Here is a 27,062-nt window from a genome sequence, read left to right on the forward strand (position 1 = left end):
ACGTCAAACTTGCTTTTCATTTTATTTATACCCATGACATTGTGACACAGGATCTAATTTTCCATTGTATTTTTTGCTCTGTTAAGACCTGAGTGATGACAAGTGAATTTGAGCCTAAGCCTGGAAAACAATATTTTAAATGTGAAGCCAGTGTCCCTACAGGACTGGTGTCTATGTCTGTCTTCCCACCAGCCTGCCTCTCTTTTGAACTTCTGAACTGTCATCAGAAAGGGCAAAAAGGGGCAGGCTACCACAGGGCATGTCTGCCGAGGAGTCAGAAGTCGAGGCAGGCAGTTGTGCACTCCCCACTGGTGACAGGCTGTTCCTTCCTGGCATGGGTACTGGAGGGAGGCCAGGGAGCAGTGAGGCTGCACGGCAACCTTGGCACAGAGCCCTGGCGGCTGCCCGGGCATGAAGCTGGGCTCTGGCACCAGGAGTGTGGCTCCAGCTACCTGGCCTAGAACCACCTGTGCAGGGACCACTCCACTGTTCAGGTCCTGGCAGGACCCCACTCCTTCTGGCCCCCCAAGGAAGGCAGGTTTAGAAGCAGAGACGTATCTGGAAGGAATGGCAGGAACAATTAGGGGACACTGGAGCAAAGGTAGTTATGTCAGCCATGGGGGGGCGGAGGGAGAGTGCCTAGAATGGAGGAGAGAGTGGTGCATGTGTCCAGCCTGTGGACAGAGCGGCCTTCACCCCAGCTCTTTGCTCTGCTGCGGGACTAGGGCTGCATTCAACCATATAACCAGTCTCCCTCCGTTACCTCCTATGGCCTCAGACCCAGATGGTGTCTGTAAGGTGTGTCCTTACCCTGAAACGAAAGCTCTGCCTGGGTCCTCACAGACCCACCCTATTTCAGCAGGGCCTCCTGTAGCCGGCTTTTCAATAATGTTTTTCAGCCTCTGACCCCAGAGAAATCTCAACTTCCTTATACTCAGTTCGGAAGATGTTTGTTATTCAGGATTCTGATGTAGAGGCCTGATAAGAGAGGCCTAAGGCCTTCCCAGTTAGTAAACTAACAGTCTGAGGATTTAAAAACCAAGAAACACAAGCACAGCCACGCCCTGAGAGGTGGCACAGTGCCAACTCCTGGCACCTGAAATCTTCCAGGATATTTAGAAAAGGGTGTCAGTGAGTTTTCTCTACATTTACTTTGGATGTCTTGTTTGTTCTGTTTTGTTTTTGAAACAAAGGTTTCCCGTAGCACCAATAAAATCTGATCTGTGTTTTATTGAATATACTGTAGTTTATATGCTTGACTTGGTGTTGCCTTCGACTTCTGTGTCACTTTTCTCAGTCACTTTAGGTAAACATAGTACAAACATAGTGTGGGAAGCCAGAGGGAACACCTTCAAAGCTGTCCTGGTATCTCACCTCCCACTGCCCCACAAGTGTAGGAGTTGCTTGGGGAGGAAGGGCTGTCTTCATGCAACAGTGTAGGGCCAGGCCTTGGGAATTCCATCTGCAGCAGTCCTCCATAGACCCAATAATGAAAGCCTGTGTCTGTTTGATCAGCCTATCTCAAATGCTTCCTGTGGGCAAGTATATCAAGTGCTTTCTACTGGGTGCTAGGGTGGAGGCGGGGCCACAGGTGAGGAGGTATGAATGAGACACGGGCCATTTCCATCAGCCAGAAAGTACAGAATGAACTTAACCTTCTGACCACAGGAAATAAAGGTAGGTGGTGAGGAATCACTAAGTGGATTCCATGGCCTCAGGATATAACTGGATGAGATCTGGATTCCATATTGGGATGCAGGTATCACTTAGAACTCCCTTTCCCATATCTCTTTGGAGGGTGGTTTGGAACAAGTGCAAGAAATTTGTTATTAGCCCTGTGATTTGGGGAAGCTTCTTTAAACTTTCTGAGCCTCCGTTTCCACATTTGTAAAAGGGAGATGATACTGGACCTGCCACATAGAAGTATTGTTGGGGTGAATGACATTAGGAAGTCAAAACACTCTGTGGCATCAAGCACATAGTGGGGGCTTCCTCTGCTTCTCCACTCAGACTGGGCCTTGGAGAGCCCCACAGAGGGTCTGCTTTTAAGTCTTAGCTCAGCCGGGTGGTTCCACCTCTCTTGAGTTTTCTTTGTGACAAGCTTCAAAGATTAGGACTCTGAATACTGACTGAACAGATATGACTGTGCTGATTAAGATGTGGTGTGGAGGGCAGGTGGGTCCCGGGACTCTGGGGCATAGTGGGAAGAGAGGAATTGGCTTCATGAGCAAGTGCTGGAAAAGAATTGCTAAGGAACATGGAAACATGGCTGGCCTGACCCTCACTGTGCTCTCCAAGGGGGAGCTGGTTTGGGGATGGGGCTGCCCATGCCAGGACTGCTATTGCCTTAAGTCTGCCTCGGAGGTTCAGGTGACCCTGATTTTGTCTCGGAGTTGAGGGAGGGAACATTGAGGTGTCGTTTATGGTACAGAGCACACATTATCCTCAGCCCCTGTCATGGCCTCCAGCTGCCCACAATCCTCTGGGTGTAGCCCTGGGTGTTCCTGTATAATGTGCAGACTTGGCTAGGAAAAGCATTGTGTGATGCTTTTGTTGAGAGGCTCTCACAGGGCTGTTCCATGGACTATCAAGAGCAAAGTATGTATATTAAAAATTATTTTTCTGATAAAATTGAAATCCAAACATCTTACCTGTCTGACCTAGCCCAGGTGGAAAGTGAAGCTTGATTCCGTATCGTACACATGAGGCCTGAAAGAGAAGAACAATAACGGGTTAACAGAGTCAGTGAGGCATCTGTGCTGGCTTCAGAGTGCTCACAATCCAGTGAGAATCTGAAAATCTCAGAGAACTAAGAATTTGGATTTCTTCCTTCACTAAGACATTTACCTAAGCTACTGATAAATAGCTAATTGTTTTAGCTAATTTTCCCACCTCTGATTGTCCTGCCTCACCCCTCATGTACTAGTATTGTTTCTCAGCAATGGAAAAGAGAGAGGCTGTGACACAGGAAGTCAGGGTGATCTTCACTTTGAATGAAGGAGGTGTGGCTGTCTTTTATGCTATCTCTTTCATGGCTGGAGGCAGAAGTTCATGCACCTCAAGAAGTACTCTTGGGTCTCACAGCCAGGTTGGCTCAGGAGCAAGATATGGTTAGGAAAAACTGACCAATAGATGAGCATTGATTGAGAACCTACTGTGTGGCAAGCACAGTATAAGGCTTTGGGTGTGCATGGTCCCTGCCTTTATAGAACTCAGAGGCTGGTGAAGAAGATAGATTTTAAACAAACACGCCAACAGTTATATAATTTGTAGATTGTGATAAATGAATAGCTATAACGAGAAAGAATGACTGTGGGGATATAACACAGATTGGGGAGCTGGGGTCAAGATAGGTCTCTCTGAGAAGGTGATGGTTAAGATAGAGCCTAGAACAGTGATTCTCAAATTTTAATGTGCATCAGAATCCCCTGAAGACTGTTCAAAAAACAGGTTTCTGGGTCCCAACCCCAGAGCTTCTGATTCAGTGGGTCTGAGGTAGGTCCCAAGAATTTTCATTTTTAATCAGCTGCTGGGTGATGCCAAGACTGCTGGTTTGGAGACCACACTTTGAAGATCACTAGCCCAGGGGATCGGTAGGAATTAGCCAGGTGAAGAGAGTGGGGGAAGAAGGTCAGCACAGCAGAGGAAGCAGCGTGTGTGAAAACCCCAACATGGGAAAGATGGGGGTGAGGGGCTCCAGGTAATGGAAAGTGAATTAGTGGACCAGGAGCTTGAGGCGATGTTAGAGATGAACCTGACCCATGTCTTCATCCTGAAACTCATTCCAACAGAGCCACCTCCAGTGGTGTCTAAAAAAAATGGTTCCATTGACCCTTGGAGATTCTCTGGTGCCTAATAGAACTGAGCTGACCCTGAGGTTTTGTGAGGATTTAAAGTGATAAGGGCCAAAACCGGTTTGGCTCAGTGGATAGAGTGTCGGCCTGCCGACTGAAAGGTCCCAGGTTCGATTCCGGTCAAGGGCATGTACCTGGGTTTCAGGCACATCCCCAGTGGGAGATGTGCAGGAGGCAGCTGTTTGATGTTTCTCTCCCATCGATGTTTCTAACTATCTATCTCTCTCCCTTCCTCTCTGTAAAAAATCAATAAAATATATTAAAAAAATAAAGTGATAAGGTATGTAAGGGGCTGAGCACAGAGTAAGTGCTTGGTCCATTCTAATTTTCTTTCCTCTCTCCATTCCCTGACTTAGCACATTATCTATTCTCAAGTTCACTATTTTAGCTATTGCTGGGGTCCAATCCCAGCGGGTCCAGGGGTCCCCAAAGGTGTGGACGGAGTCGGCGATGGGGACCCCTGGACCCGCTGGGATTGGACCCCAGCAAGCTATAAGAGAATATGTTCCTGAATTGGTGTTGAGGTGCTATCCTGTAGCAGCAAGCTGACATAGCTACTGTGAAAGTGACCCATGATACCTAAACTGGGATCCAGTTAAATAGTTGGCACCACTTCAGAAGAGCAGGTGTGTGTGTGTGTGTGTGTGTGTGTGTTTTTTCCTCCATCTCATGAATCCATAAATGTCACAGTATTTTAAACTGAAGAAAGCATGGGTTGGATTTCTGGAGCCCAAGTGTACAATTGGCATTAGGCCAATTCAGTTCAGAGACCACTCTTTGAACGCCCACTCTGTCCCAAGTAAAACGCTAGGTGATGGGAAGACAGGTAAGTGATGGAGACCAGGTCTCTGCTTTTGAGGAGTTCCCAGCCTCACAGGGAGAGAGACACATAAATAACATGGAATAGTGGGATAAAAGCCACAAGAAAAGTCTGTACAAAGGGCAATAAAAACTCAGGAGAGAGAACAGTTCTGCCTGGGAAGGCAAGAGAAGGTCACAGACAGAAAGTAACATCAGAGCCGAGCCTGGAAAGGAAACATCTAGAGAATGAGCCCTGAAGGGTAAATGAACAAATCTCTTTTAAGAACTTTTTTGTTATTGTTTTAAGCTCTGACCTAAATCATCATTATGAGCCTCTAGAAGATACATGGCCACATGGTATTGAATTTGATTTTAAGTATTGCATAACCCGTTTTATATGGAAACACATATGGAAACAATCTGAAAATATTTCTCCTCAAATATAGTGCCATTTGCTTTTATGAATTTGCTATTTCTGGATGAGAATGTGAAATATGGTTTGGTTTTTTTGAAACTCAGAAGAAATTATATCACCAGCCCAAGTGAAAATAATTCACTCATTCATTTATTTAGTCAGTCAACAAACATTTAGTTATAAATTTCCTCTTTTAAAAAAATATATTTTATTGATTTTTTATAGAGAGGAAGGGAGAGGGATAGAGAGTTAGAAGCATCAATGAGAGAGAAGCATCGATCAGCTACCTCCTGCACACCCCCCACTGGGGATGTGCCCACAACCAAGGTACATGCCCTTGACCGGAATTGAACCTGGGACCCTTCAGTCCGCAGGCTGACGCTCTATCCACTGAGCCAAACCGGTTAGGGTGAAATTTCCATTTATGAAGCACTGCAATAGGTCCTTTTGGGGCATGGCCCTCCCCTCAGGGCCCTTTAAGGCTCAGGAGTGATGGAGCCTGCACACAAATAATTCTAACACAAGTAAGTGGTCAGTGATATAAGTGAGTACAAAAAAGCTCCTAGTATCTGGAGAAAACAGCTACTTTCTGATTGGGATAATCATGGAAAGCAAAGTATGACCATTTATGGAAGTCACCCACACTAGGCTTTGTAAAGTGGGTAGGGATTAGACATATAAAAATGAGTGTGAGGCGAGTCTTTCCAAGCAGAGGAAGGTTTGTGAACAAAGGGGGTTGGGGAGGTACTTGGAAACAGCACTTTGTGCTAATGAGGGGTATGCCTTAGGGAAAGAGCGGGAATAGGTGGCTGTCAGCTTACAGCTAGGTTTGAACTTGATTCTACTGGCTACCACCTCTTGGAATTTGAAATGCCAAGCATTTGTCACTTGGTTCCTTGTACACTTATTTTAGTTGGCATCTCAGTCCGGACCTTCATCTTGATATAATTTTTGCCCAACCCATAGGATATATTTAAAAAAAAAATCAGTCCTTATATGCCAGTAGTAGTAAAATCACAGCATGGCTCCAAATAGCCACAAAGGCCCCAGATTGAAAGACCCTTTCCTTCAGGAATTTATGTCCACGTCTGGAGTTTGAAAGAGATGGCCTTAGAGTCCCTTTGGGAAACAGATGAAGGCTTCTTCTACACAGCAGTGGATGCTTGTGGGCAGGGATAGTACAGTATCCCTGGGCTCTGAGAGCCACGAAGCTGTTACCCCACCTGGGCCAATGGTAACACCGCTGGGCCGATGGTAATGGGCAAGGGACAGCAGACACTGAAACTCGGAAGGAGCTCTGTGTCACCAAGGAGGGACACAGTTACTGCCTATCCTCCAGTCTCATGTTGGTGCCTCCCATTGGCTGAACCCAGCTGACTGGAAGCCAGGGCAAGGAGCCAACTGATGTATTTATTACCTGCAGGTCTGCCTCCCAGGACACAGGGTCAGGGGAAGAGGGATGGAGAGCTCCTTTGGAGGGGCAAACGGACCATCCAGCACAATCCTCTTTAGCTTCAATATTTATGATTCCAACTACAGTAAGCCTTCGTTCAACAAATGTGTTTCAGACACCCACGTGGCTCTCGGAAATTTATAAAAACCCAGGAACTCCGGGAATCGATGGCTGGATGAATTGGTAGATGGTTGCTGGGGTCCAATCCCAGCGGGTCCAAGGGTCCCCAAAGGTGTGGACGGAGTCGGCGAAGAAGGAATGACACGAAAACAGCCTTCAGTTGATCAGCAGCCTAGTCAGGACCTATAGCCAGGATTTCCAGCCAAAGTTCTGGTCGGAGCTCTGGTTAGGAACTGATGAGGTTCTGATGTTTATTGTCTTGTCACATCCGTATTTATACCAGCCGATTTTAATCCTGTCAATTTCTATTACAAAGGTTAGGGCGTTTCTTATCTCCATTCCAGGGAGTAAAGATTATGTAGCTTAACTACCCGCCTGGCACTTAATTAAGGGGTTGTATCCCCTCCCTAACCTCAGGGAAAGATCCCCACCTGGGGAAACAACCTTTCTCGGAGAGGTGACCTTGGTTAAAACACATGGCGCTAAAGGGAGCAAACATATTAAGAACAGTATGCTATATATGCCAGGTCCATTGAAACATATGCTGTGCAGATGTTTCTTTCCAGCAGCGACTGTGTCAAGCAGCAAGGATGGACCGGCTTCCGGCAGATGGTAAAGGAGTCTTTGGCTGAGATGGCTCACTAAATAGGAGCTCAACTAGACGGCAAGGCCGGTGAACACAGGGCTAGGCCACTCGGGCCTCGGTGCCCAGCCCTGTGCCTGGAGTTTAGTGGACCCCAATTAGTGTTTGCCTGCATAATGAGATAGATGAAACAGCAGACACACCAAGCAACATAAAGTGTGCATCTGGGAGTCTTAGGTCAGGAGAACCCAAAGGGCCAGGAGCTAACATTTTTTAGTGCTAAGAGAAGCATATGATGACAGTGTTTGTTTTTCTGCTTCTACTACCTTTTAGGTCAGAGTTTCAATCACCTCTCAAGGAACAAAGGCCATTTAATGATGTTGGGGAGATAAAAGATAATCTTTCCTTCAAATCTTTCCAGTCACTTAAAAGGGCAACATGACTCCCGAAACCCAACTTCAGTTAATTCATTCACTTATTCTTTCAGTGAACATTTAATGAGTGCTTATGTTGTGTCTGGGAAGTAAAAAATAAGGCAGAAACAGCCTTGAGGAGTGTAGTCATGCAGGAGAAACTGCAGTCCTAGTGCTGGCTGGGGGAACCAGGCTGCTGTGGGAGCAACGGAGGACTCACACAGGCTGGCTCTCAGAGCAGTAAATTGAGTCCCAAAGGAGTTTTCCACCTGTTTGCTTTATCGCTGGCTTTCCTGGCCACCCAATCAATAAGGAAGAAAGTAAGTAGTGATTTGTAATGCAAATTCCCGGCTGAGATAACACTTTGACGCAGAAGCATTTACACCAATGTGCTTTAAGCTAATCAGTGAACACAGGTGGAGGGTACAGGACTCCACCCTTTCAGAAGAAGAGCAAGAGGTCAGAGTGTCTGGATTAGACATACATGTGTCTGGGTTAGAAAGAGGAGAGAACAGATAAGGAAGAGGCTGGGGGCTGCCTAGGCCTCACTGACTGCAGAATCTTTTTTGAAGGCTTAGTACTACTTACCTTTAACTTTTTGCAAACAAATGGAAGGTACGTGAGGAGATTTGTTTATTCCTGCTTGTTTGTTTTGTTTGTTTTAGCCCCTGGCAACGAAACCATATGGGGTACAAGGTCTCAGGAATGTTGTATGGGCCTGCCTGATGCCTACTAACACCAATCCACCTGATTTATGAAGGTGGCTTTGCTCCTTTTAAAATATAGGCTGTTTTGTTATAAAATTGCTTCATTCTCAGTGGTTTTGGTAATCAGGATGTTCTTGTTTTAAACTTGAGTACTATGACTAAAAAGGGTGTGGGGGATGAATTAGGAGGAAGAGCAAAACAGATAAAACAAGTAGAATCTTCTCAAAATCTAAAGGGCAAAGGTTTCTTAATTCATCTAGATTACCCCCTTTAAAAAAGCCTGCTAGGGTTGTGAGAATTTGATTCAAATGTGTTAATTCTCAGATAAATTTGGGAAATAGAAGTATTTTTAAAATTTATGCCCTCCTTCTACCACTTCATTTTTTTAAAGTAGGAAAAAACTCTCATCCCTAGGAAGTATTGCTGGGTTAAGTGTGTGTATGTGTGTGTGTGTGTGTGTGTGTGTGTGTGTGTGTGTGTGTAGAGCTCTATTTCATTTTCTAGAAGAATAATTACTTCTACTAGGGAGTAATTTTGTTCATTCGCAGCACTTAAGGTGTTTAGAGTTTTGAAGTCCTTGTCCTGGAAGAAGTTATGCTGGGACCAAGCTCTGGCCAGAGGGAAGTTTATTTTACCTTCTGACCATCTGCTGAAGTCTCCTATGTCAAATCCTCTCTCTGTTCACCTCTTTCTTGGGTCTTTGATGCTAGATCCTTAGCTCTCTGGCTCACAATTTCCTCTTTTACCTGTATAATGATAATGCCTAAACTTTTAGCTCCAACCCAAACATTTCCCATGACCTTCAGACCTGTGTCCTCTTACCTACTAGACATCTTTTTGGTGTTCTATGAGCAACTCAAGTCCAGTATACTAAAAACTGCTCACCAGAGTGCTCGCTCTTGCTGGACCAGTACCTGTCTATGTGGGAGGTACTAGCATCCAAGAGTCACCCACTCACAGCCCATTGGTTCCCAGGTCCTATTCTATCCCTGGATTTCTCTGTTCCTTTCCATTCCTAAGGCCAGTGCTTGACTTCAGCCTGTCCTTAGCTTTCTGGATTATTATTAATTATCTCTCTCTCCCCGTAAGTCTTCTCCAGCCCGTGCTTCCCTCCACCATCAGATTTACCTTTATAATGTTCAAATCACCATGTCTATTCCTCCTGTAAAATCTCTCAGGACTTCTCTGCTTCCCAGCTCCTCATGTCAGCAGATGATTCATTAAATAGTTTCCTTCTCTTTGATGGCTTTCCTCCTACCACATGGCCCTCCGCTCCTGAGGCTCCTCCTTGCTAGCATCTCCAACTTGTAAGAGTTGGCAGGCCCAGAGTGTGTTTTTCCTGCCATCTTCCCCTTTCTGATTACACCCCACTCCCTTAGGTGACCTTTCTGCCCCATTGCTTATAGCAGCATCTATACACTGATAACTTCCAAATTTATGGCTCTAGCCCTGACCTTTCTGCTGAGCTCCAGACACATATATCTAGCCAAACATCTTCACTTGGATGACTAATACAGACTAGAACTGAACCAGGCCAAAGCAGGGCTCTTGACTCGCTACCCATACTTTTCTTGCTTGTACCCTACCCTTCCCCATCTCAGTAAATGGCACCACCATCCATCTAGCCACTCAGGCCAAAAACCTAGGGATTGTGGTGTTTCTTCTCTCTCCTCACTCCACTCCCCACATGCACTCCATCACAACTCCTGTCAGCCTTACATCAAAATGCATGCATCCTGATCCGGACTAATTTCTATCAGTCTGCACTGCTTTCTTCCCAGTCACCCCCATCTCTCCCTTGTATTACTGCAACAGTGTCTTCCTGCCCTTAATCCCCTAGAATTTATTCTCCATACAGTGGCCAGAGTCATCTTTTCAACAAGCAAATCATATAGTGTTTCTTCTCTGCTGAAAATCATCAGAAGCCTTCCTATTGCACTTGGCCATGCTAGCATCCTGTATCTTTCTTGAACTTACCAAGCAGGTTCCTGCCTTAAGGATTTGGCATGTGCTGTTCGCTTCCTTCCCTGGGATCCTCTTCCCCCACATCTATGCATTCCCATCTCCTTGGGGTAATTCATGTGTCAGTCAAAATGTCTCTTCCATTTCCTAATCTGTGAGACTCTCTAAGACTCTGATGGGCATGAGCAAGGGAGGGATGGACTGTAGCACCTGAGTTAAACCATGCCCTGCTGGCTCTGGATTACTCATCTAGGTTGACCCAGGGGGAGATGACAAAGACCCAGATAGATTCTAGGTTGCAAAGGGAGGGACAGGCCAGTGACACTATAATGAAGTGGTGGCTGGTTGGTTTGGAGAACAAGGGAGAAGGAGGAAAGCCAGAAGCTATACTTTGAATTTGGAGAGTTGTTTAGTAGCATTAATCACTGGGTGTCAGATTTGGTAGGTAAGTTGTGGGGGACCACTGGTGAGTACAACAGGGCATTCTTAAAAATATTGCCAACTGAACCCAGGGCGCAGGCAGAGCCACGCCCTGGAGGCGGTCCTAGCCAAGAGGCAAGGAGCCACTCAGTCTGACCTTTCCAGCCCAGATGCTAGGGGGGTGGATCCCATTATGTCGCCAGGAACTCAAGGCCCACCCAGATGTGATGTAACTTCCTGTTACTTCGAGTATATATTAAACTTACTTCCAGTGTTGGGCGCAGGGCAGACGCCACACCCAGGCCCAGCTTTTCCCTCTATTTCTGTCTCAGTCCCTTTTTTTCATTCTTCCTTAACCCTCATCGTGTTCTAATCAATATTTCATGAACCCCCGCGTTCTCTCTTTCGGCGCTGGTGGTGGGAAGAGAAAACGTACCCCCATAGTAAGTGATGCGTTCTGGCTCAGAAACTTGCATTGTGAGATATTGCTAGGACTCATACACAGAGATGTCCAGTAGGCCATGGGCAGTGTGAGAGCAGAACTTCATTGTACTGTTGTAGATCTCCCAGCCCCTACCCCCAGCTACCTAGGGAGCTCTGTGCTTTGGTCTATTTCTCCTTTTCTTGTTTCCTGCTTTTCTTCTTTCTTTCCTTCCCGGTGCTTCAGTTTCCTTGCTTCTCCTTCTTCCTTCTGTCCCTTCCCTTTCCTTCTCCTTTCTTTCCTGTTCTCCCTCCTTTCCTCTCTCCTCCTCCTCTGTTTAAAAATCATACACCACTCCATAATCCACTTCAAGGTACAGAGCAGGAAATAAATATCGAACGGGTTAAGTGTTGGGCTCAATTTTGCAGTATTATAACAGGGATGGAGTAGCAAACTTTTAAACATTAGGCATCCAGGAACACTTAAAATCTAACAAATACGTGCAGGCCTCTGGCTCATAGTGTGAGACACCGTCTGTTTTTATGCACTATCTTGGGAACAGTAGACAACCTGCTGGTTGCACAGGAATGTACTGTGTGCAGATAGCCTCCTAGTACTTCCTGAGCAGCTCTTCTGGAAAATCCCCACACTTACTGGGGTGAATAATGTGGCTTTTGTTTTTCATTCATAGATAATTAGAAAAGGGATTCGGAGGATTTGGTGCTTTTACCTTTCCCCATTGTCTCTTTATTGTTTTTCTTGTTTTACTTTTATTTACTTTTCTTTCTAAAAATATTTGTGTTTTGTGCTTGAGTCCATTTACCCCCTGAACTTTTCAAACTGTCCTTTGACCTGCTAGGCAATTTTCAAAGTTCTTCAGTTGCTTTATACTCCTCACCTTCCCCCTCCCCCACTAAACTTGACCTTTCACTTTCTGATGTCTTTGCTTTCTACTTTTCCTTGTCTATATAGTACCTAAAAGGCCACAATGGTGCAGTCATGATAAATTATGCTGCTAATTTAAATGACCTTAGCCCTTCTACCTAATCCCTCTTTGCCTCACTTTCCTATCTGTGGAAGGAGGAAATGTATTCATTTTGCTGTTGTATATAAATTACCACACATTTTGTGGCTTAAACAACACATTTATTATCTCACAGTTTCTGTGGATCAAAAGTCTGGGCATGGCTTTGTTGGGTCTGGGTTAACGGGCTGCAGTCTCATCTCAAGGCTCAACTAGGGAAGGGTTCATTCTGAAACTCTCCTGGTTGTTGGCAGGATATAGTTCCTTTCAGTTTGTTGGACTAAGGGCCTCTGCTCTTGGCCAGTGGCACCATTAGTTCCTTGCCATGTGGCCCCCCAACATGGCTTCTTGCTTTATCAAAGCCAGCAAGAGAGAGTCTCCTAGTAAGACTGTAATATAATCACTGAAGTGATACCTCATCACTTTTGCCATAATCTATGGGTAGCGAGCAAGTCATAAATTCCCCCCTCCCCTCCACAAAGGGGAGGGCATTCCACAAAGGTATGAACACCCGGAGGTGGGGATAATTAGGGACCACCTTAGAGTTCACACAGAGAAGAGTGCTTATGAGAGAAAATACTTTGAGCTCCTTAAAAAACGTCTATAAAAAGTCTCATACCTTATCGTAGGCCTTTATAGACTATGACTAACACCAAAATAATAATATTTCTTCTTGTCTCTCTCTGTGTCCTGCGAACTAGGTTTTACTTCTAAAATTGACTTGCTTTCCTTTTCTGCAATTAGAAATCTCACCAGCCTCTCTGGATGAGAAAGCCAGCAGGACAAGATTGCTGTTGTTGATCTTGATTTTGGCTGTGCTGATCCAGCCCCCGTGGGCAGCTGAGAAAGGAAAGGCCTTGCAAATTACTTTTTGAAAGTGCCTGAAAGCTTCCTATCTGCCAGTCATTTGATTCCAGCTCCTTAAACAGATTGGGAGGGGGACAGGAAGAGGAGCAGCACCTTTGGTTTGATTCAGGTTTCACTCAGGTGGGGAAGTTGTCCACACAGTGAAGACGGAGGGACAATCCGTGGACACACTCAGACACAGTGCCGTTTAGGTATTCATTGGATACCAAAGTCCTCCTTCGCTACGAGGAAGAACGATCTTGGTTATATAGTATATATCTTTATGACTAAGGTCTCTGGTTTTAGAATCTCTTTAAAATAATAGTGTGTTCAAATTTAAATTGGGGAATGAGGAAAATCTTACCTTCAGCGTTTTCTCGGGGATGTCGGCACAAGGAGAGGAGGGTAGAGAAGGGTGGGCATGGTGAGGAGGAGGCTGGCGCCTGCTGATCACGAGTCCCAAGAAAAGCTCCATCAAGAGTCGAATTCCCTGCGGAGAAGGTGGGGGGGGGGGGGGGGAGCAGGAGAGCTCTGCTGGGAGCGGAGCCCCTTGGGGGGAGCTTTAATCGGGCTCAAAGACGGGCCTCCACACCTTAGGAGGGGCGCTAGGACCCAGGCACCGTCCGGCCTTGGACGTGCCTGTGCCTTGGGAGTGAAGGCTCCAAGAGGTTCAGGCTAGCGGCCAGAGTCCGTCTGATCGACAGACCTTCACGTGGTCGCCAGACCTGGGTGCAGGGTGCGGCAGCCCTGTGCCCTCTGTGCCGGGCTGCGGCGCGGGGCAAGGGCACCACCAGGGCGCCCAGCAGCCGCCCGCTGCTGGCATGGACCATCCTCGCTGCGGGCCAGGCGCCCGCCAGGTGAGCGTCCCGCGCGGGGTCTGCACGTCCAAGGGCTGCCCCATTCCACCTGGGCACCCTGGCGCTCGGGGCGAGCTGCGTTAGGCGCGCGCGCAGGGGGCACAGGCAGAACCCTAGAGCTGTCCCTGGGCCCCCTTCAGGCACCCCCGCTGTGGGAAGGGTTCTTTTTTATTTTTTTTCTGTTTCCCACTAGTCTCCAGGTGTCCCGGTCCCCAACTCCCTTCTTCCTTCCTAGGAGGGAAGCACCTCGAGTGTCTGGTGTCACCACCAGGCTTAAACTTACGAATAGTAACAGTCGCCCACCGCCAGCTGCCCCTGGCTGTAGGCGCTGCACTGCCGTCGCGCGCTCTCCCGGGCTATGGCGAGGTCGGGCCAGCCCCACGGGCTTCAGTTGTGCCGGAGTTCCCACGCTCTCTGCGCGCTGCTTCGGTGCCCCCGCTTTCCTCTCCGCGCTTCCTGTGGCAGCGTACCTGCCCTCCCGCTTCCGGGAAGCTAATCCCCGAGAGCCCCGGACCCCAGCGAGGAGCGGGGTGCTCTGGCGTGTGAAGCTTCCGCGCCCTCCCTGAAGCGCCCTGGACGCAGGGATCCGGAACCCACTTGGACCTGCGCGCAGCTCCTGGGACAGATAGACCTAGCGTGAGGTTCAAACTACCCGCCTCATGTCGGGAAGATGGAACATGGGCACAAAGAAGGGACTCATGCCGTGGGTCGCAGGCAAGGGCCAACGAGAAAGGTCTCAGGCCCAGGGAGGGGCGCTCTGTCCAAGGGGACAATGTCACCTGAAGTGCACTTAGTTACCTGGATCAAGTAGACGCGATCCCCTGGGCTGTTGCAGGAGGTGAGGCGTGCACCAGCCTTTCAAAGGCTTGCCTGGGGGTCCTCAGCCTTCAGTGGGCTTCTCTGTATACCCTCTAGATTAGCCATGCCCATCCATTCTGCTTCCAGTTCCATCTGACACCAGCTTCCTGGCTCCAGGTTGCCAACCACAGAAAAAGGTCGCTGACGAGTTGCTATGGGCGGACTGCGAGTTGCTAGGGCTGCAAGACCACCACAGTGCAGCAGTGGGTGTCTATCTGCCCCTGCAGCCTCTGCAGGCCACTACCAGGTCAGGGCGCTGGAGGGCGTGCCTGCTCTGGCAGTTTCTGATGCTGGTGTCAGAACCTGAAGTTAAACGCGTAGTGCTGATCTAGAAGAGAGACTTCCTCTAAATCTTGTGTTGGGAGACAGTCAAGAAAAACATTTACACAGGGCCCGTTGGGGGGGGGGGGGGTAGGTGAGGGGCAGAGGACTCTCCCTCTCTAGGATTTTATAATCTGTGGGCTGGCACTGTAAGTTCTGCTTGACTGCCCCTGCGACCTTGACTGAGCTATTTTAACTTAGCTCCGTTTTCCAAGAAGCAAAAAACGGAAGAATGATAATTCGCCAGCAGTGGAAAGAGCATGCATTAGGAAGCCAGTTCTGGCCCTGATGATACCACTGACCAGCTGTGCAACTTTGGGCAAGCCACACAACCTGTCTGGGCCTCAGCCTGCCACAAAAAGGCGTTACTTCTGGGGTCCACTGTGGCAGTGAATTGCCAGGCTTGAAAGTCTGTGAATGCTCAGTAGTTCTTTGTAGTCTAGATTGTACTGGTCCCACAGAACATCCATGGGCTGAAAAGACACTGGATCAGAACTGTGGGTGATCTGAATTTTAATACCAATCTGTTTATGGAGCTACCCAAATCGTTCAGGCTTAATGTCTGTGGATATAAGCCTGGCTGGTTTAGTTAATACTAAGAACACACTGTGAAGGACCTCAAATAGAAAGTCCTGTTCAAGTTAGGGTGTGATTGCATAAAACTTCTTCCTCGGCCTTTGAACGACCCTTTCCTGAACCACCTTGTTAAACAAATGAGTAGAGGAGAAGCCCCAAGTTGATCCCTCTGTCAAGGAGGGCTGAGTGTGCAGCAGATATTGTGGAAGTTAGACCTGATAAACAATTTATTTACATGCGAATGACTCCATTAATATTAACTTCTCTGAAAAGCAGCTTATCAGTTTGGTAATGAAATAATAAAATCATCTTTAAAATCTACATTAAATATTGGAATGCTTAATATTGCTAGAATTGATTGACCTTTTATTTAATTTCAGGAAGGGAAATAAGCAGGGTGATTTATTATGTTTCTTCCTAGATAATTTGTTTAAAGAGATTTTTTTTTTAAAGCAGAAATAAACACAACACACACTACAAGCAAACTTTTTTTTTCTGGTTCCAGAGATGAATATCATCTTCATTACCATAATGATGAATATCTATTAAGCACTTCCTAGGTGCCAAGCATTTTTCTACCCAGTTTTTGTAGATATTCTCATGTTATCCTATTAGTACCTTCTGAAGGAAGTACTATTATTTTTTTCAGTTTTACAGATGAGGGAACTGAAGCTTCTTGCCTGAGATTACACAGCTGGTAGGTGGTAGGACCAGCTACTTGGCCTTATTTACAATGATCGAAGCAATATGCAAGAGGGGGGAGAAAGGGAGGCGAAAATGTGCCTACTAAGGGTCAGTGCATGGAGGATAATAAGTCTTTTATGAGTGGTAATTTTCCTTTTCTAATTTATCCTTTCTTGCTTTTATCAATATGACTTGGTTATCTTTTCATGTGAGCAAAGAGATCGACCTCTTCCTTTTTAACACTTGAGTTGAGTGCAGATGGAGGAACCATAGATTATTTAACCAATTTCCTGTGGATGAGCATTTGGGATATTTCTAAATCTTCACAATCACATATATAGTGCTAGCTTAGTGAATATTCTTATTTATATATTTGTGTATGCCTGTTCTCCGATATTCCTGGTGGGTAGAATTGCTATGTGAAAGAGCATGGTTACTATTTGATATGTACTTTTTAATAGATACTGCCAACTTGCCTTCACAAAAAGAAATGTAATTTCTGGTTTGTGCTCTAGTTCTTCTGCTAACATATTTTTGGGCTTTTGGTAAATCAGTGAATCTGAATGAGTCTCAGATGTATCGTCTGTAAACTAGGGGTGGTAGGACGTATTGCCAATGTCTTTTGTGGAAATATGTACAACTAGAAGTTGATCAAATGAAATTTTCCATATTTGACTATTTTTTAACCTACAAAAACCGGAAAATTAATGTGTGTTCACCTAATGGCACATGAACTTCTGAAATACCTGTTTTTGGTACTCTGGCTTTTCTGGGCTAGATTTGTGTGTGAGATGAGGCTAGGCTGCAGTTACAAATTAACATCTGAAGCCTCAGTTGCTTAAAAAAATGTTTACTTCTCATTCACATTAAATGTCCAAAGCAGGTTAGCAGAATTCCCAGCTCCACACAATTACGCAGGGGGCCAGACTGACAGGCGCTCTGCCATCTTGTAACTGCAGCGGTTTTCAACCTTTTTCATCTCATGGCACACGTAAGCTAATAACTAAAATTCTGCTGCACACCAAATAATATATTTTTTTCTATCTGATAAAAAATGGGTATAATTTTGACTCATTCACACTGGACTGTTATTGTTGTGTTGGCTGTTGTCATCTTTTTATTTGATAATCTAAGGGAAAAGAGGTCAGTGCCCCTGATTACATAGTCAGGTATTGCTTGTTTTAAAGATTCTTGTGGCATTCTGATTGAAAATCGCTGGTCTAGAACATGTAGTTTCCATGGTCCCATGCAGGGGAGGAGAGAGACTATGGAAATTCACACCTCCTCTTCAATGCCTCAGTCCAGGAATGAAGCATATTTCTTTTAGTTGAAGTCCTTTGGTCACCATTAGCTACATGGACCTCACTCCAATGCATGGAAAGTTGGAAATGTTGTTTCCTGTGTCTATCAAGAGGAAATGGCATGGTGAATCATAGCATTGTGCATGAGTTTGCGAGGGCTGCCATGACAAAGTACCACAAAGTGTTACTTTGCAACAGAAATTGATTTCCTCACAGTTCTGGAGGCTGTAAGTCCACAATCAAGTTGTTGGCAGAGTTGGTTTCTTCTCAGAGCCTCTCTCCTTGGCTGGTAGGTGGCCACCGTAGGGGAGGAAAAATAATTTTCCCTCCACTCTTCTAGGTTCTTGGCTGAGACCCCCTTCCCCACCCCCACCCACACCCCCACCCCCACACCCCAGTAATAAAAGACAGATTAAAAGAAGAAAAACTTTTAAAATGATGTATGGGAGCCCCATAAGACTCAGAAGATTTAAGACTCAAAAGGCAGCCAGACAATTGAGGCTTATATACATACTATCCTGAGCTAAGGAAAGAAATAGGATCTGGGGCATCAAGCATGAAAGGTGAGAAGAGCAAATGTTTGGTGAACAAAGGTTGCCCTGCCATGCAGATAAGTCTCTCAGATGAGTAAGTGATTTCTGGTAATAGCTCTCTTCCTGGTACAGGCCCCTTTCTAATGCAACTTTTCCTTGCAAAAGGGCAACTTCTACTCTCTTTTCAGAGCTCTTCCTCTGTGCAGTTGCTGAAAAAATGATCAGCTTAAAATAATCCTTAAGCCAAAGAGGAATATTTTGGGGTGGCACATTCTGCTACCCTTCCCTATCTTCTCTGCATCTTCACATGGTCTTCCCTCTGTCTGTGTCCTAACCTCTTCCTCTAAAGGCACCAGTCATACTGGAATAGGACCCACTCTAATAACCTTATTTAATATTAATCACCAACTTTAGGCCCTATCTCCAAATACAGTCACATCCTGAAGTATTAGGGGCTAGGACTTCAATCTGTGAATTCGGGGGGGGGGGGGGGCACAGTTCAGCACATAACACATTGTCTCTGTCAGATCGCACCGAGGTTTAGTCACCCTGTCTTTATTTGAGGAGACCAATTTGCTTCTGATGCCACATTACGGAGTCTTCTCCCTCTTTACATCACATCCCCCCGTTGATTAACAAAGGTGTTATTTTCTGAGTTCCCTGGTTGTTGTTTAAAGGGGCACAATGTTGCTACTTACATCAAGTAATGGCGTTGAATCTAATGTGAGACACGGTGACTGTAGGTGAGAGGTGGTGAGCATGGTGGTTAAGAGCATGAACTCTAAAGCAGACCTCCTGGGTTCTAATTCCAGCTCCACCATTTACCAGTGTCAATTTAAGACCACCCAAACATGTAGAGAATTTTAATGAGTTTAATTTAATGAGTTTACATGATGACCTATGCTGGAGAGCAAGATCTCAAATGCTCCAAAGAATAACAGTTTGTGTTTTCTTTTACGCATTTGTAATTAAGGAAGATTCCATGGAGATGGGAAAAAGCAAGGTGGAGATTGGATTGCAGGATAGTGAACAAGATTATGGGCTCTCTTTCGGATGGTTACAGTTTATTTCAAAGGTGTGTTAACCAAAAGCACAGAAACAAAGGACAAGGCTTACTCAAAGCAAAGATAAAGCTGTTATTAAAAGGTTATATGTCTAGGGTAGTGATGACGAACCTTTTGAGCTCGGCGTGTCAGCATTTTGAAAAACCCTAACTTAACTCTGGTGCCGTGTCACATATAGAAATTTTTTGATATTTGCAACCATAGTAAAACAAAGACTTATATTTTTTATATTTATTTTATATATTTAAATGCCATTTAACAAAGAAAAATCAACCAAAAAAATGAGTTCGCGTGTCATAGGTTCGTCATCACTGGTCTAGGGCATGACTATCCACCATGACCTGCCCAGTTAGGAGTTTATGATCAGATCACCTTGTGAGGTTACTTTTCATGGAATCTCTTTTTTCATCCACATCAGCAATGTTTCCTCATATGGGAAGAGTAATACCTCACAGGGTTATTGTCATAATTAAATGAGATAAAGGAAGTAGAGTGCTTGGTATACACGAGGGTATGAAAATTGGTGGCTGTTATTACTTGCAATTTCAGAAGCTCCTGGCACCCTTCAGGCCCAATGTGATTGCCCCAGAGACCATGCCCCAAGGGCACAGACAACTCAGGGACTCTGCTACTCAAGCTGCCAGAGCCTCCAGTGCATGCCTGAGAGGCATGTGTGCCTGATGTCATAGTCCTTGCATGACCACTTTGAAACTACAACAGCTCACATCCAGTAAAGTCATAGGTTCACAATTAGATTTGAGAGCGGAAAATAAGCACAAGACTGTTCCCTTAAATAGCCCCTTAATATTATCATCCACACTTCAGTTGAAGCAAATAGGGTTGGCAGTTAAAATGATTTGTAAAAGCAGCATTTCTGTTTTTTTCTGAGATGTACCCTTTCCCATTGTAATGACCCAGGAATTGGGACATGTTCCACAGTCCATGGCACCTGAGAGTTAGGCCTGGAAACTGTTCCTATTAACCTGTCTGGGACGATGACTGCAGATTGACCTTCTCACAGCATCTTTCCTTGGAAATCTAGGAGTTAAGATACGTGTGGATTGCTCAATACCTGCGGTGGATTATCTGTCTTATTGTGAAACTCCTATTGTGCAGATTCCTGTGACTGCACCTGGACTGGGAGAGCTTGGAGTTGTCATGTGGCCTTGGGCTTCCAGGACTGGAGCAATATAGAAGCCAGTAGGAAACCAAGACAGTAGCTTCCCTGGGATAGGTGAACCATATACCTCATCCCCAGCAACTGTCCATCACCCATGTGGTGGAGGGAAGCAAAGACTGCATTGTGGGTAGTTGCAGGGCCTCCCTATGAGACAGCAGATACTGTGCATACTTTATTCCTGCCCCCTTTTCTTACCATAAAGCTGAGTGAAGTGCTAGATTAAAGCCAAGTGTGTCTTGTGACTTGATAGCCAGTCTGAATTCGTGACGACTGCTGCTGGTGGGGCAGCATCTTATTGATTTGTCTTGGCCAAGCAGTGGTTGTGATGTACTTGTCATTGCCAATGAATGCGTCCACTCAGTTTTAGGCTTTAATCTGTTCAACAAATTTGATATTTCAATCAATGTAGGTGCATTGTTGCTAGTATGTGTTGAGTTTAATTGCTGGTTAAGATGACTTCAAAAGGTTCCACTGTGATTTGGCTTTGAAACAAAACATTTTTTACACGGTTTTACAGAGTCAAGGAAATAGACCATGGAGTCTATTTCAATACTGATAAAGCAAATATTTGTCATTGGAGGAATGATGCAATTTCAGTTTTGTTTTATCCTTTTGAAAAGTAGCAGCCAAGTGCTTTCAATAAAGAAAAGGCACCCACCAGTACATAAAGCTAGATTCATGTTTTGTGATTTAGATATGTGCAAAAGGATTACCTATCACAAGTCAAATAATTAAACCAAAGGCAAGAGGAATGACCTAATTCCTCAGTATATATGAAAAAAATCAAAGCTGTGAGAGGCTAGTGGGACCAATTGTTGTGTCTTAATATATATATATTTTTAATTGATTATTAGGGAGAGAGGAAGGGAGTGGGATAGAGATAGAAACATCAATGGGCTGCCTCCTGCATGTCGCCTACTGGGGATCAAGCCCACAACTGTGCATGTGCCCTGACTGGTGACCTCTTAGTATATTGGTTGATGCTCAACCACTGAGCCACACTAGCCAGGCCAATTCTTGGATCATAAGTATAGGACTGTCATTAGGCCATTATATCATAGTTTAATGAGCAGCACTTTTTTCTTAGTAGTACATAAAGTGATGGTGTCTTAGATTTGATGACATATGGCAAAAGTTTTGAAGAAGGGAATGGAACCCAGGTGTCCTGTCTCTCAAGCAGTCCATTTTCCCCTGGCGACACCAAGGTACACTTCCTCTGACCTGGGTATTGTCAGACCCCAGCTTCCATATTGGTGACTTAGGTCACTTGCTCGACCCAGAGAGATTGCACACCTCCTTAGGAGTGAGGAGGCTAGGAAGCAAAACTTAGGAGGCCCTCAAATGCAGGGCCAGCATCCGAGAGTAAGTGCCTCCTTACATTTTGTGGACTAGCTGCCTTGCTTGCTGTACACTAGTCCCTTACCCTAGTTGATCATTGAGTTTTCAAAATTTTTCCTAGATGACTAAGAAAATTAAACTGAGATACAAATGGGTGAAAAAGCAATTGTGTAGCACACATGGCCAGCCAATATTCTTCACTGTAAATATTACTCCTGAGGGAGATTTAGGGAGAGCATTACTGAGAAAATGGTTGGGACATTGCTGGGAAAGTGACCTAATAAATGTGTTAATACTGCATGAGTTCTTTACCTTGTACATATGTGCAATTAGCCATGGTTGTGGCTAGCCATGGAAGTATTATTTAATACTTCTTATTAAATAATAGGAAAAATGATTTCTCTAAGTTTTTAGAATCTGTTTTTTAGTTCCATTTAGTTTTTTTTTTTAAAGAAAATTCTCAAGACCTTCTTCCTTGCAATGAAATGGAATTTAAAGAGGAAAATTAAATTCTTCAGGTAGCTTTCATCAAATTTCCTCTGTTTTGAAAACTGCACAACAGATTCTTTAGAAGGTTGAGGAGTTCTAGATCCTGTCCTAGCAAGATTGAGATAAATAATATTGACAAAGGGTTTAGTAGGAGACTCTTTGTCAAACAGCCCATCCAACAACATTTCTGCCTGAAGCACATAATTTTTTTAATACACATTTTCAGGTCTCAAAGAGCAAGAACTAGGGTTTATCCCAGATTAGCATTTTCTGAGGGACACCAGCCACTGAAGTATTTTTGCCGTCTGTCTTTTATTGAGCAGGCTTTTCCTTTAAGAGAGGGCATTTCAGATCTTTTGACATGGCATGCACCGGAGTTCTCAACAAGCTGTCACTCACGTTGTGGGAATACATTCTGTCAGAAAGGCCACAGCTCACCCAGATCCTGTGGCTGCAGGGATTGCACAAGAGGAAGGGAAGCGGGAAGGTGGGAGAAGATAGTGAAAGAAGTAGAGGAGGGGGCTGCTTGGAGGAAGAAGAGTGTGCTGTGCCCCAGCCCTTTTGCGTCGCAGCATGGAGAGGACAATGACAGTGCTGTCTGGAACAGGGGAGTCAGGGGACAGGCTCTGTGTGCACTCCACCCTGCATGGATGGCCCGAGGGCTGAGAGAATCAATATCATGTTGTGCTGTCACAGTTTGGTCAGCACATTGGGGAGGAAAATGTGGCCTTTAGAGGAGGGAGAGGACTGCTGAGTTGTCCATCCTCACCTGCCTCAAACACCCAGATGGCCTCTTGCCTTGACCCCGGTGTAGCTGGCCTTCCTGTTTCTTCCAAAGCCCTGCCTTTAGGGGCATATACTTGGTCTGCAGGACTTGTCTAAATATAAAGCAGTTCTATCATCCTGTCCCTTGTGCTCCTTCCCAGTCCATACTCAACCCTTACCATAAATTTCAAGTAGCCACTGATCTGTTTATTCTGGTAGACTAGATTTATCTTTCCCTGGAGTTTCATATCAATGAAATCATAAATGTAGCCTTTTGTGTTTGTCTTCTTTCACCGTGTGTAATGATTTTGAGATTTGTCCATGTTGCCATGTGTATCAGTAGTTTATCACATTTTATCATTGAGTAGTATTCCATATTATGAATGTGCTATAATTCATTTATTTATTCACCTGGTAATGAAAATATGCATTGTTTCCAGTTTTTGACTATTATTTTTAAAGCTGCTTTGGACAAGCCTTTTGGGCATATGTTTTCATTTCTCTTGGGTGAATGCCTAGAAGTGAAACTTCATGATTATCTGCTAAGTATCTATATATGTAGAAGCCTAAGCAATCACTTGACCGTTCAACCAGTAGCTATGACATGCACTGACCACCAGGGGGCAGACACTCAATGCACAGGCATGGAAACATGGAACAGACTGATGAATCTCAGAGGGAAACGGGGCAGGAAGAGATTAACCAAAGATCTGATATGCATACTAGAGGCCCGATGCATGGATTGGTGCACTGGTGGGGTCCCTCGGCCTGGCCTGCAGGGATCATGCTGAAACCGGCAGTCCAACATCCTCAGAGGGGTCCCAGATTGTGAGAGGGTGCAGGCCAGGCTGAGGGACCCCACTGGTGCACAAAATCATGCGCCGGGCCTCTAGTTGTTTAATAAAACACTGTCAGACTCTTTTCCAAAAGTGATTATACCAATTTACATTCCCATCAGCAATGTGTGAGCATTCCAGTCTCTCTACGTACTTGTTATCACTTGGTATTGTCAGTCTTTTACATTTAAGCCACTTTAATAGATGTATAGTGACATCACATTGTGGTTTCACTTGCATCTCACTGATGACTAATGATGCTGAGCATTTTTTCCATGTGCTTACTAGCCATTTTAATGTCTTATATTGTGAAGTGTATTCCAAATGCTTTGTCCAATTTTTAATTGAGTTATTTGCCTTCTGATTATTTATTATAAGAAGTTTTTATGTATTCTTTATTTGTTATTGATTTCAGACAGAGGAAGGGAGAGAGAGAAACATCAATGTGAGAGAGAAACATCGATCAGTTGCCTCCCACACACACCCCAGTCGGGAATTGAACCCGTAACCTGGGTATGTGCCTTGACACAGAATCAAACCTAGAATCTTTTTGGTCTACTGGACAATGATGCTCAACCAACTGAGCAACTTGGACAGGGCTTTATATATTCTTGATACCAGTCTTTAAATATATATTTCTTCTAGTCTGTGACTTGCCTTTTAATTTTCTTAAAGTTATCTTTAAAAGAGCAGACTTTTACAATTTTGATGAATTTCAGTTTGTCTTCTTTTTATGGTCTATGCATTTTATATTCTTTCTAAGAAATCTTTGCCTACTTCAATTTTTAAAGATTGTCTCCTGTGTTTACTTCTAGAAATCTTTTAGTTTTAGCTTCTTTAGTTCTGTGATCTTGGTAAGATTTGTGTATGGTGTAAGGTAAGGGTTGATGGTTATTTGTTTTGTTTTTGCATGTGGCTATCTGGTCGTTCTAGCACACTTGTTTAAAAAATTATACTTTCTCCATTTAATTATCGTGGCACTTTCATTGTGAATCAATTTCTTCTAAAAACACGAGTTTATATATAGACACTCTTCTGTTCCATTGATTTATTTGCCTGTCTTATGCCAGTACCACTCTGTCTTGATTACTATAGCTTTATATTAAATTTAAAAATCAAATATTATTTATTTTCCAATTTTGTTCTTTTTTTCAAAAGAACATTTGGCTATTTTAGATCCTTTGCATTTCTACACAAATTTTAAAATTACTTTGCCAATTTCTACAAAAATGAAGCCCTGCTATGGTTTGGTTGGAATTGTATTGTGTCTATAGATCAATTGAGGGAGATTGACATATCAGCAATATTGAGTTTTCTAATACAAGGACATTTAATATATTTATATCTATTAAATTAGGAATTCCTAATTTCTCTTAGTAGTGTGTTGTAGCTTTCAGTGTGGAGATCTAGGGAGAAATTTTTATGCTTTTTAATAGAATTGTAAATAATATTTTAAATTTCAATTTTCAATTGCTCATTGTTAGTATATAGTATACAATTAATTTTTGTTCACTGATCTGTATGATGTTATTTTGCTAAATTCACATGTTTTAGCAGCTTTTTTTGGTAGTCTTTAGGATTTTTTAAGTGTACAATTGTGTTTTCTGTGAATAAATGAAGTTCTACTTCTTTTCAGAGTACTATGTTTTATTTCTTTTTTCTCCTTTATTGTAGTGGTTAGGGCCTCCAATATAGTCTTGGTGATAATGCACATCTGTGCCTTGTTCCTGATCTTGGAGAAAAGCAATCTTTCACTTTTAAGTTTGATGCTTGCTATAAGTTTTTCATAAATGCTTTTTATCACATTGAAAAAGTTCCTTTCCATAACTGATTGAGAGTTCTTGTCATGAATAGGTAGCAAGTTTGTCGAGTGTTTTTCACCAATCTGTTGAGATGATAGTACTTTTTTTCCACCTTATTCTGTTAAAATGGTAAACTTGATTGATTTTTTTATTGTGGTAAATACACATAGCATTAAGCTCACCATTATAACCATTTTAAAGTACACACTTCAGTAGTATTAACTATGTTTACAATGTTGTGCAACCACCGCTACTATGTAGTTCCAAAACATTTTTATCACTTTAAAAGGAAATCCCATGCCCATTAGGCAATCACTCCTATTCACCCCTTCCCTTGGCCCCTGGCAACCATTAATCTGCTTTCTGTCTTTGGATTTGCCTGTTCTGGATATTTTTTATAATAGAACCATTGTTTGTGTTATTTGTGTTTGGCTTATTTCACTTAGCATAATGCTTTCAAGGTTCATCTACATTGTATCTCGTATCAATACTTTTTTATGGCTGAATAATCGTGTAGTTATACCACATTTTGCTTATTCATTCATCTGTTAATGACCATTTGGGTTATTTCCACCTTTTGGCTCTTGTGAATACTGCTGCTTTGAACACTCATGTAAAAGTTTTTGAAGGTCTTTTATTAATTCTTTTGTGGATATCCTATCTAATAAAGAGGGAATATGCAAGTTGAATGTAACTCCATAACAAAGATGGCAGCACCTACAGCCAGTAAGGAGGGAATATGCAAATTGAGGGTCACTCTGTGACAAAGATGGTGGTGGTTGGGCCGGGAAGCTTGAGTTGTCGCCATGGCGATGACACAGGCGTTCCACCCCGCCCCGCCTGGCAGAGGGCCTGTGGTTTCTAATGAGAAGTTTGTCATTCTTATCTTTGTTCCTCTGTATTTATTATGTCCTTTTTCTCTGGATCCTTTTAAGATTTTCTTTTTTAAGCTTTTAAAGGTACATCTGGAGTCTTCTTTTTATAAACATTTTTTTAACCTTATTATGAAGGCATGACCCACTGGGTTCTCTACTGAGTGCCCTGAGTGGTCAGTAAGGACCCTCTGCTCTGGCTGGTGAGAACTTGGATGGCTCCCAGTTTGTCCAAGCTCTGTGAATTGTTCAGCTTACAGCTTTCCAGTCACTTTCTTCCTGGTCTGTGGAATTTCACCCTGATCATGCATATTTTGATATCTAGCAAACTTTCAAGTGCCCCTAATGTTCCTTGTTTATATAGCTTCCTCTTTCTGAAACTCTGCCCATAAATTCCAGCCACATAAGCCTGTCCAAACTCTGATTTCTGTTACCTCCAGTCAGCCATACCACTGGATTCTGCCTGGGGTTCCTTCCCTGCTCCAAGGAGTGGACTGTGCCTCTAGGGTGAAAGCTGAGGTACTGTATACCTCATGTTTCCCTTCTCTTAGGGATGACAGTCCTGAG

The 27,062-nt window shown here is 44.1% G+C and overlaps 2 protein-coding genes across 3 annotated transcripts in view; one reads left to right on the top strand and one right to left on the bottom strand.

The window, feature by feature from the left end:
• On the bottom strand, positions 1-26,431 carry LOC139008445 (uncharacterized). Its single transcript, XM_070411708.1, has 5 exons — positions 26,345-26,431; positions 14,160-14,492; positions 13,384-13,509; positions 2,652-2,709; positions 1-558 (listed from the first exon to the last, which is right to left on the bottom strand). Exons 1-5 carry the CDS (start codon positions 26,429-26,431, stop codon positions 491-493), a joined length of 672 nt encoding a protein of 223 aa, XP_070267809.1. The 3' UTR covers positions 1-490.
• The window catches only part of PDE8B (phosphodiesterase 8B), a 193,837-nt gene continuing 180,560 nt past the window's right edge, over positions 13,786-27,062 (top strand). The window contains exon 1 of one of the 2 annotated variants that reach the window (XM_070412222.1): positions 13,786-13,876. In XM_070412222.1, coding sequence (XP_070268323.1) covers positions 13,841-13,876 — 36 coding nt within the window. In that variant the 5' untranslated portion in view covers positions 13,786-13,840. The remainder of the gene's footprint in view (positions 13,877-27,062) is intronic. The other variant, XM_070412223.1, reaches the window with a different exon arrangement.

Source organism: Myotis yumanensis, unplaced genomic scaffold (genome assembly GCF_028538775.1).
Source record: "Myotis yumanensis isolate MYYU_CA2020_CCGP unplaced genomic scaffold, mMyoYum1.0.hap1 SCAF_4, whole genome shotgun sequence".
In the NCBI taxonomy this organism is placed as follows: Eukaryota; Metazoa; Chordata; class Mammalia; order Chiroptera; family Vespertilionidae; genus Myotis; species Myotis yumanensis.

Excerpts from the sequence above, each read along its gene's own strand:
- LOC139008445 (XM_070411708.1), bottom strand. The coding sequence starts at position 26,431 with ATGGCGACAACTCAAGCTTCCCGGCCCAACCACCACCATCTTTGTCAC. Across the intron at positions 2,710-13,383 it reads TCCCCGAGAAAACGCTGAAG|GCCTCATGTGTACGATACGG; the intron begins GTAAGATTTTCC and ends CTTCTCTTTCAG. Across the intron at positions 559-2,651 it reads ACCTGGGCTAGGTCAGACAG|ATACGTCTCTGCTTCTAAAC; the intron begins GTAAGATGTTTG and ends CATTCCTTCCAG.